This window comes from Parasteatoda tepidariorum, chromosome 9 (genome assembly GCF_982258835.1).
Source record: "Parasteatoda tepidariorum strain Cologne lab strain chromosome 9, Ptep-v5.0, whole genome shotgun sequence".
Taxonomy (NCBI): Eukaryota; Metazoa; Arthropoda; class Arachnida; order Araneae; family Theridiidae; genus Parasteatoda; species Parasteatoda tepidariorum.
The window spans coordinates 68,735,223-68,749,721 of record NC_141763.1 but is presented as its reverse complement, the minus strand read 5'-3'; the positions used below and the strand labels follow the sequence as shown (position 1 = coordinate 68,749,721).

At 28.6% G+C, this 14,499-nt stretch overlaps 2 protein-coding genes across 3 annotated transcripts in view; both read right to left on the bottom strand.

The window, feature by feature from the left end:
* Positions 1-14,499, bottom strand: part of Cdc42 (Cell division cycle 42) — a 33,641-nt gene that overhangs the window by 3,474 nt on the left and 15,668 nt on the right. Inside the window, exon 5 of one of the 2 annotated variants that reach the window (XM_016049844.4) lies at positions 9,942-11,470. The exons of the other annotated variant lie outside the window; for it this stretch is intronic. Within the exon in view, the coding sequence (XP_015905330.1) occupies positions 11,381-11,470 (90 nt within the window). The 3' untranslated portion in view covers positions 9,942-11,380. Of the gene's footprint in view, positions 1-9,941; positions 11,471-14,499 lie in introns of those variants that run through there. 2 annotated transcript variants of the gene reach the window in all.
* LOC139426747 (speckle-type POZ protein) lies at positions 1,719-3,481 on the bottom strand. Its single transcript, XM_087152064.1, has one exon. The coding sequence runs from the start codon at positions 3,301-3,303 to the stop codon at positions 1,720-1,722; it is 1,584 nt and encodes a 527-aa protein (XP_087008190.1). The 5' UTR covers positions 3,304-3,481; the 3' UTR covers position 1,719.

The following is a 14,499-nucleotide window of genomic DNA, read 5'->3' as shown; positions in this document are numbered from 1 at the left end:
CTTGAATGTCTAAAATAAATACAGAATTAGAATATTATACTAATATGCCATTTGTAAGAAAATAGTTTACGTTTTTATTCCAACTGTTATCTTCCATAAAACAGGTAAAAAATCCTAAGCTTGCAAATCTAAACAATAACATATTATTGCTCATTAGCTGAAAGCAAATGTAGTACGAATAGACTTTGAATTTTTAATTTACTTTAAATAAATATCAATATAATTCCCTATTTCTAATCTTGTATTTATTTAACTATCAGATATCAATTTAGTTAAAATAGTTTTCAGCATAAGATTTATGAATTTACATGTCCTTCTCCTAAGCAGACACCTAGTTTTAACGAACATATTTTTCTGTTCCAAAGGTGTCTATTTTACTAAGCTTTCCTTGAATTGAAATTTCGCCCCAACAATTTTGCACTAGCAATTTTACACCAACCAATTTCGCACCAGAAATTTTATATTGCACCAGCTATATAAAACATGTAATATGTTGTACCTTAACTGGTAATTCAGCTTAAAATAATACATGCTCAAAAGAAATTGATAATAATACTACATGGATTTCTAAGACTACAGTTAGTTTAATGAACAGTATTAAGGTTACTAAAAATCTGAATATGATTGTGTCGATTTAATAATTCGGCTCTGGATATCTGGAAAAACAGGCCGAGTCAGGTCTTGAGACTAAAAACCGGGTTCGGATATGCTACCCGGTACCGTGTATTGAAATTATCTAGCCGGGTACTCGGGACATGCCTAATAATTATGAATAGCATTTCATGATCAGACTTTCAATAAATGTCTGTAACTAACTAAATAAATAAATATATCTAACTAAATTAATAAACAGGTTGGAAAAGTTACTTCCTCAGTGAAAAATCAGTGGGGAAAAATGGAAAAAACCGTCCCTGGAAGAAATAGGCTTCTTTTTACCCAAGTGGAAGAAATGGAAAAAACTCTTTTTTCAGAAAGACACATCAAATATTAAAACAATTTTTTAAAATTTATGTTTCTTTTTCTATTTTTTCTCTTTCCTTTGCTTTAAAAATTTCCATCATTTTTAAATAATGAAATGTTTTAAAGCAAAAACTAGAGGGAAAAAAAATTTAATAAATTTTTGCAGAAATTAAATCAACTGTAGCTTTTTGTCCATATTTTACAGTCAGGAGAAATTTTTTTATGAAAATAAGGCATCTGATTTTTTAAAAAAATAATCTGAGAACTTCAGCGTCTGATTCGTGAATTTAATAAAACATTCAAATAGTTACTAATATTTGATTTATATAGACTCTATGGACAGCCACAGATAGTGCAGGTCATACGAAGCAATAGATTAAGATGGCTTGGCCATATCTGGAGAGGTCCAGAAAACAATGCAGTACGAATCGCCACCTTTAAAAATCCTTCTGAATCTCGGGCCAGAGGAAGACCTCCAACTAGATGGCTGGATGACACTACTAAAGATCTCAAAGTAATAAAGATTAACAACTGGAAAAAAGTCGCCATGGATAGGAGGCGTTGGAGGCTACGCGTGGTTGAGGCAGCCAAGGCCTGTAAGGGGCTGTCGTGCTGAAGAAGTTACTATTTTTGAACAAGAAAAAAATCGAAAGAAAAAAAAAGGAAGGGGAAAAAGATCACTACCAAACGATCTCGGACTTATTTTTGCATTTGTTCTACGGAGTTGAAAGTTTGTAATAATGATTGAATATACTTACCTCAAACTTCAACAAACATTTCATGCATTAGTTTTGCAGCTAATGCCCCCTTATCTTTCATAAATTTTTTCCATTCTTCAGTGCGAAGCACTTCGTCTTTGTGTGTTTTAATAAAATCTGTAGCAAATTTAACTAGTTTTTCGTTTGTGTGCATATCAGCAAGAAATAACAAATCACTCACATTTGAAACAGATATTTTAGATTCCAATTTCGCTAAGCAGTTCTCTAATAGTGACTTTATTTCATATTTATTGGCAGCAAGATACAACTTTGCTGTTTCTTTCCACTCTAAATCTTCAACAGTTTGTGTGTACATGAAAATAAGCATTCTATCAACGGTCCCAGCATCAATATCATCGATCTCCAGGATAATGCAATCTTCGCTCAAATCTTGCTCTAGAATAGTCTTAAACACAGAAGACCAGGTGCACAAGATTACTTTGTGGGTTTGAAACAATTTATCTTCGACTTGCAGTGAGACATCGCAGAACTTTCTCTCTTTGTTACTTTCCATTATCTTATCACTTGGATGTTCATCGTCGTCGCCAGCTCTTGTCAAACCATAAACACCAAATTTCGGAGGGAAATATGTAGTCTGTTCGACAAAAGACTTCACAGAAGATGGACTTGCAATTTCGAATTTGTAATATAGTGTTAAGGTTTCATCCACAAGGCGTAAATCTTTGTTACGCTGAAGTTCGCTCAACTTGAGAGAATTTCGAACATTAATTGACATAGATGAACCAATTTCGAATAAATGTTCTCCTTTCATGTGAATTCTCGAGACCAAGTCGCAGTCAACTAACAGTATTTCATATAAACAATAAAACGATTCTTTACTTTCAGCCAATAACTCAATCTGCATACTTTCTTCAGGCTGTCTTGTCGACACATTGGGAACAATTGACAGAACAAATTTTGGGGAATTTTTGCCTGCAAAACAAATTGACGTGGTAAGTTTCTGATTCAATGCGACAGTACAAAACCTAGGAATAGCCCAAACAAATCTAAGTTCTTCAACGTTGATGCGAGTACGAATTAAACATTTGCTGACCTTAGGTTTAAAAGCCTTCTTCATGCCATCAAAGGCTTGTTTAGAAGCGAATTTCGAATCGAAAGCATAATTGCGAAAAGCAGATGCAGGAGAAAAATTATTCTCAACGTTACATTTCTGCATTTGGCATTCCAATATAAAAGTATTACCAGGAAAAAGGTATTTCTTCTTTTGAAATACTTCGCACTGAGGAATTAATTGAAATCCATATCCCTTATCGCCATCGAAATCATAGTTTTTCTCACATATCAAAGAAGATGATCCATCAGTTTTTTTGATGGAAATCGCAAAGCTAACAGGTATAGTTTCTGCTCCTTCTTCGGATTTACCTCGATAAATAACACCTGTGACATAACTTTCGTTTTTATAACCCCTCACGTATAATCCAATATTCCATTCTGTACCAGCAAAAGTATCTATCACTATCGTAGGGCTCCAGAGTGGTTTATCGGCTTTAAAAGGGATCATCGTGAAATTATGGATTTTCCATGTTAATTTAAATACTGAATCGTCTTCAGTAGCAAACTGCATTGTAAAATTCGAACGATTTTCAACTGAAACTACCGTGGTAGACGGTTCAGGTCGATATTCAAATTTTTATCAATTTTTGTTTCGATATTCTAAATAATTATAAGGAAGTTGAACTGAAACATCTGTTTAAGACTCTTCCCACTGCAAGCATTATCATCATATCAAAAAGAAACAAAGCGCTGAGACAATATTCATTGTCCTTTTTATCTAAAAGACCTCGATAAAAACGAATCTACGTGATAAGATGGTTTTAGGAAAAGGTATCGAAAGCTAAACTATTTGTCTAAAAAAAGGTACGAAATAAATTGTGAGGAACTGAAAAATGAATATATATTTAATTTCCTATCAAATGCTTTTCTTATATCTTGATCTGTAATAATAATAAGAAAAAAGGAACTGCTGGTTTTTGTCTATGTTTGACACCCGTGGGCAAATTTAATTTCTTAGCTGTTCATTTACAACAGCGGTCATCAAACGGTGGTCCGCGAACAAGTGATGGTCCATAAAAGAATTGTTTATGCCCGCGAAAGAATTATTAAGGAACGAAAATTTTTGCTCTTGTTGCGTTAGTCAAATTTCCTGATATGAAGTCGCATTGATTAAATATCGTTACTTTTATTGTAGTTATTAAGTAAACTTTAATTAATCATTGTCATCAATTAAATTTTCTTTCTTATCTTTGATCTTCATGCGACATAAAAATTACTTTGAAAATATTCAGTCTCTTTATTTGGAAATGCGATATCTTGAATAACTTTTAACCTATTTTAGGCTAAGCATAGAAATTTTATAAAATATGGCATTACTTTTATTAAAATATGCTTCAGTTATATTGATTAAGATACAAAAAAAAATTCGCGCATGAAACATAATATTTTATTTAAGAATTAAAATGCCTATATGAGCCATTGTTCAAAGCAATGGACAAATCATATAGTTGAACACTAGTTTCTTTAATGACATTAATCAAGAATAGCGACTTTAATCCATGATATATATGATTAGTTTAAAATTCAATAATTATAGATTTACAGTTATACATTTTTCCAAATCAACGGACAAATTATATAATTGACTACTATATTTTTTATGACATTAATCAATGATAGCAACCTTTATCCATGATGAAAAAACATATATTTAATCTAAAATGTAATAATTATACATTTGTCCAAATCAATGGACAAATCTTATAGTTGAACACTAGATTTTATGACATTAATCAATGACAGCAACTTTAATCCACAATAAAAAATAAAAAAAAACATATGATTAATCAAAAATTTGATAATTATACATTTCCAATAAGTCGAATTAATCAATAACTGTTTAAGATTTTTAAAAATAGTGTAGTTAGAAACTTTTTCAACAGAAAGTATTTACTTCAATTGAATTGCTATAATTTTATACACGTCTTCAGTACCCTTGAAAATAGTCAAGAAATAAAATTAGAGAAAAATATACATCACACTGTTTATAAAAAAATATTTGGTGCGTTTATGCACATTTTGCTGAAAATGGGTTAATAAGAAATCAATCATTGGTTAATTAGTAATCAAATGGGTAAATTAGTAATAAATTAATAGGAATCACTGTAACATGTGCTGCTATGTAACGCGCAGTTATTACATTTAGCGTGAAAACGACCTTATTCATATTCGTGTATTAAGCCAGTTTTTCATGTTCATGATTAGAAAAAATTATGTAACGTATTTCGAATTTCACGCATCCCTAGGGGATTAACTGGTTGCTTTACACTAAATAAATGTAAAAAAAAAAAAACAATTATTAATAAATTTTAAAAAAATGTTCAACTTAAACAGCTCAGGTATCTATGAAATTTTCAGACATTATGACATTTTTTATTCAGATATAATTTTTAAACAAAAAACTGTTATTTTAACTGCAATAAATAACTTGATTTCTTTTTAAATATATATATGTAACCGTTAAAGTATATAATGCAGTTATTTCATAGAATACCTAGTTATTCCATGAAATAACTGATCGTGTCCGTTAAAGTGTGTAATATGTTATTAATCTGACACTTTAACTAGTTATTCTATGAAATAACTAGGTATTCTATAAATTAACTAATGAGAGACAGTTTAAGTGTAAAATAAACAATTTATCTAAAATGAAATGACTAGGTATTCTATAAATAAACTAATGATAGACAATTAAAATGAAAAAGAAGCTATTTATCTCATTTATGCAGCGTATAAATGGTATTTATAGAAACGTACCATAAAATCATTTGTTACACAACAAGGATTACTAAAATGACACTTGGAATTACAAAGAACATTATTTCTGAAACAAAAAAAATTTTTGGTGACGCACTGGGTTTTACACGAACATTTCTTAAATCCCTGACCAGTGCGAACCGAGCGAGATATATGATATAAATTATTATACACTTTAACGGGCTGCAGATCGTTATTCTATGAAATAACTAGTTAAACCATGAAATACAAGAGAATTTTACACTTTAACGGACACGATCAGTTATTTCATGGTATTCTATAAACTATTCTATAACTAGGTATTCTATAAAATAACGGATTTCATACTTTAACGGTAACATATATAATGATGTATGAATATGTAATTTGTTTATGAAGAACTTACTTGAATAGTGTGGATATTTCCTTCTGATTCATTTGTATATGGGCTGTTTAAAAAAAAAAAAAGGTGGATGCATGACGCATTTAAATTTCAAGCTCTGACAACAATTAAATTTAATTCACAGCAAAACTTTTATAGTATATTCTAGTGAAAGAAATTCGCATAAATTATTGCAAAAGTTTTCGTCATTTATCGAAAAGTTTAACACTTCTCAAAACGTGGTCCTTTTTGGGGAGAGGGGGGGGGGGCAGAAAATAAAGGATATCAATATGTTTTGAAGTGAAATAAAACCAAAATAAAAAAAAAAATATTTCTCAATGCCTGTCACAGATTTTTATGAAAATGTTTTGCAAGAAAGTTCTTGATGAAAAATGGCTTAAATACTTTTTTTCAAAATTTTTGGACAAAAACTACGATTGAGGATCATTTTAAAGTTTGACTCAATTTAAGAAAATTGAGTAATTACAGATGTTGGTTAGGAAAACGTAGGTTAAGAATGTCTATTTTTTATGAGCCAGCTTTCTTAATTTCGTTGTCATTATACAAAGAAAAAAAGTCAAAAAAAGTTTCTCTGCTATAAAATAATCTTGAAATATTTTGGCTAAAAACCATTTTTTATTTTGTTTATTGACCAAGCAAAACAAAATGATAAAAATACTCTTTTGATTTTATTTATATTTAAAAACGTGACATTTAACATTATGAGGGAAAAAATTAAGATCAAGAAACTTTTTCTTCATGCTGTAAAAAAAAAATCTTGAAGTATTTTGGCTAAAAACATTTTTTATTTTTTTAAAGGCAAAAAAAAACCTTTTTTTTAATTTTAGTATGATATTTAACATTATCAGAAAAAAAAATAAGTTAGTGATGATTGTTACTGTGCTGTGAAAATATTTTAAAGTTAGCAACAAAAAAAACATTCCCCAAAAATTATTTCAATAAATTTTGTTAAACAAAATTATATAACTATCTATTTTTTAAATGAAAATATCAACATTTAAAAAAAGTGATAACTTTCTTCTTTCTAACGACACCAGAAATAAGAAAATTGGTTCATAAATTACATTAGACTAAATTAATATATAAACACATTAAAGATCCTTTATTAAATAAAAAATATTAATTAAATAAAGACATTAAAGATATAGACATTTTAAACCTACGAGGCACCATCTGCAGTTACGGTATTTTCTTAAATTGAGACATATTTCAAAATCATCCCCTAATCACAGTTTTGGTCTAAAATTTTCGAGCAAATTATTTTAGTCATATTTCATCAAGAACTTTTCTATAAAAAATTTTCATGGAAATCTGTGACATAACAGCAATGGTCGATTTCGCTTGGAATAAGCCATAAGGTGATTACAGAATACCCTATATATACATATTCTTATATCTTATTAGATATCCATGTTCACCTTTTTTGACGTAATGCTTGATTAGATTAGAAATTTCGGTTGAATAACTTTTTCTCCATGTAATTTCAAACGTTTAATGTCATTTTGCCATATCCCAGTTGTTGAAACCTCAATTTGTGTCAATATACCCCAGTTGTAGAAACCTCAGTTTTGATCTGTTATAACATTCGAATAATGAGCGTGTATTAAAATATGCTTGCTAAAACAATTAAAGGGGGGATTTTTTTTGCAATAAAAAATTAACAAAGCAAATAAGAGAAAAACATGTCTAATAGAGGGATGGAATCGCGATGGCTCAGGGCGTTCGCCTTCCAATGAGGTGAACGGGTTCGAATTCCAGCGATGGACGGTCGATACGAGTCCGCATCCGGCTTGCACCAACCACAATGCTGACGTGAAATATCCTCAGTGGCAGACGGATCATGGGTTAGAGTCCCTTTGCCGTCAGGCTTACCGTGGGAGGTTCTCGTGGGCTTCCTCTCCATGTAACTCAAATGTGGGTTAGTTCCATCAAAAAGTCCACCAGGAAGGCAAATTTCTCCCAATACTTGATACAGATGTACCCTTATCTTCTGGATTGGGTTCAAAATTACAAGGCTACAGGGTTGAACATTAGTTGTCGTAAAACCGAAAATTGGGTCGGCTGTTCAATCACGGTTATAAAATATAAAATAATAGGAGATATTGGCGCTTCATACTTTTTACCAGGGTCCTTATCAAGCTCAGTGGCAACCGCACCCACTCTAGCACAAAAACACCCTTGATCTCATTGATGGTTGTTCAAAAGATCCCCTATTATTCAAAGAAAAGATCCCCTATTAATAAATTACAGTTTACCTCTACAGTATTTTGCCAACATGTTAAGAAAGAGACCCTAAAAACTCCTCTTTTAATCACAGTCCAAATAATTCCTACATAATACTCAATGAATTGTTTTATGCAACCATACTAATAATTAAGAAAATTTTCAGGTTTACAAATTAAAAAAAAATTTCTGAAGTTATATACAATATTTAATTCAAAAATCTGTTTGGTAAATTTTAGAGCTAGAATTAAGAGATAATTACCAAATTAGAAATAAAAGTAATAAATATTAATTTATTAAAAAAGTATAAAAAAATTCTTTTTTCTTTAAGTGTTTTTTAAATTTATAATACCATACCATTTATTGAAATATGAAAATTATTCAGTTCTTAATAACAAATTTAAAATTTATTGACGGTATTTATGATACTTTCTTATTGATTCATTAACATTTTCAATTAGTTATAAAAACAAAGTATTAAATGTTTAACTTGAAAAATATGCTTTTTGGCTATGTTTCATTTGATTGATTTTATTTTCATTACAATGACTTATTGTAGATGTTTCATTTTTAGAATTTATATAACTTAAACAAAACTAACAACTTATTAATAAAAAATGTATTAAATATAAATTCTTGTTATTGAAATACATTTAACTCTTTATGTACTGACGGAGCTTTTAAGTCCCACTAACATTATTTCCATATATCATTGAAATGGAACAAAATATCCCATCGGAACTTGTTTGTCCCTGTAATTTCCATTTATTGTTACTAGTTCACAACACACAAATATTTGTAGTTCCACAAGAAAATCACCTGTGGAATTATATTATATCGTTATTTTATGATTCCTCAATTCTCAGTTTTCTGTATGGATCAGTTTTGAAAGAAAGTCTTTCATACCTTCTTATTGATTCATTAGCATTTTCAATTAGTTATAAAAACAAAGTATTAAATGTTTAACTTGAAAAATTTTATGAAAATATTAAAGTGTAAAAGACATTTAATAAAACAAAAAAGTTTGACATTTTTGATAATTTGGTAAACATAGGATTAAGAAAACACTGACGTAAAGATAGCTGATTCTAACCCTTCAATCTCTTATTATCCAAATTAGTTATCGTAATTTTTATATGAAAAAATACTTAACAGTTAACATAATGGTAAAAACTAAAACATGGGAAATAAATAATAATTTCAAAAAAATAATACTTCTACTTTCCCGACAAATATTCAAAAAAGAAATAGCTTTTGTTTTAATATAAATTTCAAAATTTAAGTACAAAATTTTACAAAACACTATATAAGTTTATAAAATATAAACTTTTTATATACTTAAAATTTCAAAAAACACTATTAATAGTAGGATTTTAATGGCACTTATATTCAAAATTAAATATTTTTCATATTCAATATATAAATTTGAAAGTGTAATTGGGTTAACTACTTTCAGAATTATGAGTTTTGGATACTTCGGTAATACACTTTTGGGCGATTTAAAATAATATAAGGAAAATCTAGGATAGATTTAAATTCAAATTATTTTTTTTCTTCACATTCTGTTCTTAATATTCCAATAATTTTTTACTCAAAATGTGTTGAGTACTAGTATCTGGATTTAAAATATGCATATACATTTCTTGTATCTCATTTCTAATTACTTTTATTTCCATTTGAAGAAACTATGGCCATCTATCATAGAATTACCCTATTCCAAATGTTATGCCCAGAGCCTTAACTCTGGATGAGAGTCATAGGTAAAGATAATAAAGAAAATGCCAATATCTTATCAATTTTTTTTTATTAAAAATTGCTTCATCCAGTACACGAAGTGTATATTAACATGTGGCACAGACTGTCTCTTTTTGTAACACAAATGGGCAGTAAGCCAGTTTTTTTTTAGCATTTTTGTTTTCTTTAAATACTGAACAGCATACTATTAGGAAGACACATTGTGCTGAACAGTGCTCTTATTTTTGATTTATACATTACAAAAAAACAATTAAAAGCCACAAACAAATGGGAGAAGAAAAAAAAGAATTCACAAAATAATCATCAGAATGAAACAATCACATTTGGACTTGAAAAATGTTACATTGTACATAATCGATACTTAAAAAAGTAATAGAAAAAAAAAGGATGACATGTTTTTATATTAAATAAAAAGATTTTTAAATCACAAGCACCCTAAATATAAAACTTTGATAGGCTTTTCATTTTATATATTTGAAGTTATATTGTATACCCATAATAGTTATTTTTATCAGTACTGGACACACAATATAAATACATAAAAGGATTATGCTGACTATAATAACACAGAAAAGCAAAGCCACAAGGTGCAATGCCGAAATAAGAAACAAGTTATAAAAAAATCACGTTTAATGTTAGTAAGCTTAATATAGTTGTGTTTACTAAGACCTGCACATTAAATTCTTATTGAGCATGAAGACATGACAATCCAACAATGTAAAAAGCCCTTACTATTTGCAACAACATACTTTCTTATTGTTCAGAGGCACTTTTTAGGATTTTAAAACGGAATTACTTTATGCCAGCCAGCAAATTTATTAATGAGTCGTGATTCAACATAATTGAAATAATATAGAAAATATATATATCCAGATTAAATTATAATAAAACATGCCTAAAAAAGACAAATTTGGTAAAACTAGAAAAATAATTTAAACTACAAAAAAGACATTGTTACACAACACTAAAGTATTGCATCTGCAAAAGAAATAGTTTCTCGTTCTTAAACTCATACGTTAAAAACTCAACGTCAAATCATTATCCATCTCAAGAAATCCCCGCAAACTTGCAGCCACACATCCTAAGTCAAGGATTAAGTGTTCTCAACTCCTTACTCACTAATTCTGAGAAAAAAATTAAATAAAGTGGCACTTTATATATATATATAAATCAGTCTTGGTCCTTTTCACTCAAAAACCCCTGAAACACACTTAAGATGTTCAGAATGGTAAATGCGTATAACATATGTATCAGAATACAGAATGTATCAGTATTCCACAGAACAGTGGTACATGATTAGCGCAGGGATTCGCTAATGAATTTCTGGATTACAAAAAGAGCAATGTGTTTTATATTATTTATGATGTTTCGCGGAATATAATGTTCAGAAAAGGAGAAAAGCCAAGAGTTTTTTTTTATTTGTAGATTAGGGTAAACGTCTTGATGGCGATATATTAAGGTCATCCAATCTTTATAAAAGCCTGCACTTTCGTCTAGGTTTGGGTTCTGGTGGCTCCAAGGCTGCCAATATTGCTTCATCAAAAACATTCTTCAAGCCTTTCTGTTGAAAAGGATAAATTTAAAAATTAATATTTTAAAAAAAGAAATTCTAAAATATTGACAAATTTAGAATTGAGACTATAGGAGTTTTTTTTTTTTTTTATTATTATTTTTAATAATTGCAATTTTATAGAAACAGAAGAAGATTCTTATTTTATTTTAGAAATAGCTGAGATTTTTTAAAAAAAATACTTTATTTAATTATAAACATTTATTTGGATAAAGGTACTTGCAATCTTTAAGAGTAGAAAAATTTTGTATAATTGGAATTTATTATTTCCTCATTCATTATTTACTTAATCAAGAGATGGCACAACCAACACCATTATCATTGATGATATAGTTCTTAAAAAAAGACAAGGTAATTTTTAAAAGATGTTATTGTTTGTTTCTTTTATAATTTTATGTTTATTAAGTCTTTTTAGAAGTAAATTTATGAGATAAGAACCACCATAACTACTAGGTTTTAAGAGCATTTGAACAAAAATATAAATAAATAAGCCTACAAAAAACCATAAAAAGCATCTCTTTTAGGGCAAGAAATAGAAACTACACTACAAGTGTGAACTTTTTGATTTATTATCGTAGATTCAACCAATTGGAGGTATGCAGGCAAGACTATATTTTCTTTTTTTTTACTTTTGACAACTTGCAAACTATAAAGTAGCTCTTTTAATATTCACTAAAATGACATTTAAAACATTTACCCATTCAACTTTTCCATTATAATATCTTTAATTATATTAATAAAATATATATAAAATTAGATTACTACCTGGAAAATGGTATTAATTTAAAATTTCTACTCTAATGGTATTAAATTAACTGATTAGATATATATGTGCCTGTTGAAAAATTATAAAAGGGCCTAAAAGGCTAAGCAGATTTTTCTTTTTTTCTTATAAATATTATTTAGCATTATTCACGTAGCAATAAATATAATGTTAGTGTATGCAAAGCTATAATGCAACAGTGATCAAGAAACAGACACAAAAAGCATGACACATTTTTATAGCATTGGAGAATTTCTTTCAGATTCTTTCTCCTAGGTTAAACTGATAAAAAGATAAACACAAATATTGCATCATTAGTGACAGATTGAGATGATAAAGGAGATGTCCTAAATCATTTTCACAATACACACATTAATAACCTATTACTAAGCAGGTTGTTTGAAAAATTGGTAGGTGAAATGTTTGACTACAATAGAAGCACAACCAAACTTAGATAGTTGGCCACTACAAATAGAAAATAATATGAAAGCTAATAAATAGTCAGCAAAAGACTATGACCTCTCTTAATCAGGACTATTTATAAATATTTAAGAGTCAAAAAGTACCTACAGGCCATATATAGGTTATGCATGAGCTACATTTTTCTCAAAATTATCGGCACATGAATAGATTTGATCAAGATGCAGATGGTCCCAAAACCAAATTTCTTCTTCCCCAAAAGACGTGAGAAAAAAATGTCATTAAAAATAAAAATATATAAACATCTCAAATTTTCTATTATTTTAATCTTATAAAGAAAGCTCGAAGCGTCCTTGACAATAATTTTCCCTTTCAAACATTTGCAGTTTTAATCTTATTGAGGAAATAAAGTTAATTTACTAATTTATTTAGGATGATTTTACATCCTCTTAACTGATCTGAAGTTTGCATGACGAAAAAAAAAGTTAACACAAAATCTAAATAACATATGAACATTTGATAAAATTACACTATTTTTGATCAAACTTTCTATCAAATAATGAAATTATTTTTCGTGCCTGCATTTCTTTTCTTTACTCAAAGAAATCCAATTTTTTACAATTAATAGGTCAATGTTTAAATATATATAATACATTGGTGGAATTATGCAGAGATAAATATGAAAAAGCTTAATGTTGCTATCTGTAATGTATAAATTTTTCTTTTTAAATAGAAAATTTGAGGAATGCTTGCAATTAATAAACTTATATTAGAGACCTCAACCACAATTCAGTTTTTAGTGGTGATTATGAAAATTTTTAGCATTCTTCAAGCTCTTACAGTAGTCAGGGTGCGTAGCCAAATTACTCAACAAAAATTAAGCACCTTTCAAGCATTCAAAAAATATTTTTAAGCACTTTAAAAAAATATCCTAATTTGGTAGGATTGGAAAGTTTTTGACAATTGACGGTTTTATCTTGTTTTAACCGTCACATCAAAAAAAAATTTAGCATTGTTTTTAACAACTGTCAAAAATCATTAAATTTTGAATCATGTACAAAACGAATGGAGTTTTCATTCCCTACAGACTGGCAATACACCGAAATAGATTGGAGTTGAATTAAGTGTGAAAACGTTGATTCAAATTAGTGTAATTATGTTGTATAAAAAATATCGGAATTCAAAATACTAAGTGAAATTGAATTAAAACAGATCAGAAAACCGCTTAGATTTACCAATGTCAATCATTGTAAATTGGACACACCCCAAAGTGAAAATACAAATTCAGATGTAAAAATAGTGTATTAAAAATATTGGAATTCACAAGCATTGGAATTCCATATATTTTGGATAAATGGTTTAATAGATCACTAGCTGTTGATAAATGATCGTAAAAACCGTATGGATTTACAAAGCAACTGTCATGAATCTGGTGCACATCAAAAAGTAATAGCTTCTATTTTAATACAGATTTTGAAAAACCATAGGAACCTATCAATATCATATTCTTTCATAAAATGGGTTCTAATCCTTACAGTCCATGGTAACAATCAAAATTTGCATGAAAACTTTAAAAATTCTGTATCCGTTGGAGTCTCTGTAATATTGTCGTATAATGGTCGAGCAGATAAACACAGTTTGAAACAAAATAATCAGTCACAAATGACACATAAATAAAAAAGTTATTTATATAAATAAAAAATATAAATATTTATATGTCACATTTAAAAATTTAAACCGACTAACTAATTTTGAAATAAAATTTAAAAAAGACTTATTTTATCAACTAAAATGCAAAGAAACCTAAATAAATTTACGTGTAAATAACGAGGGTAGA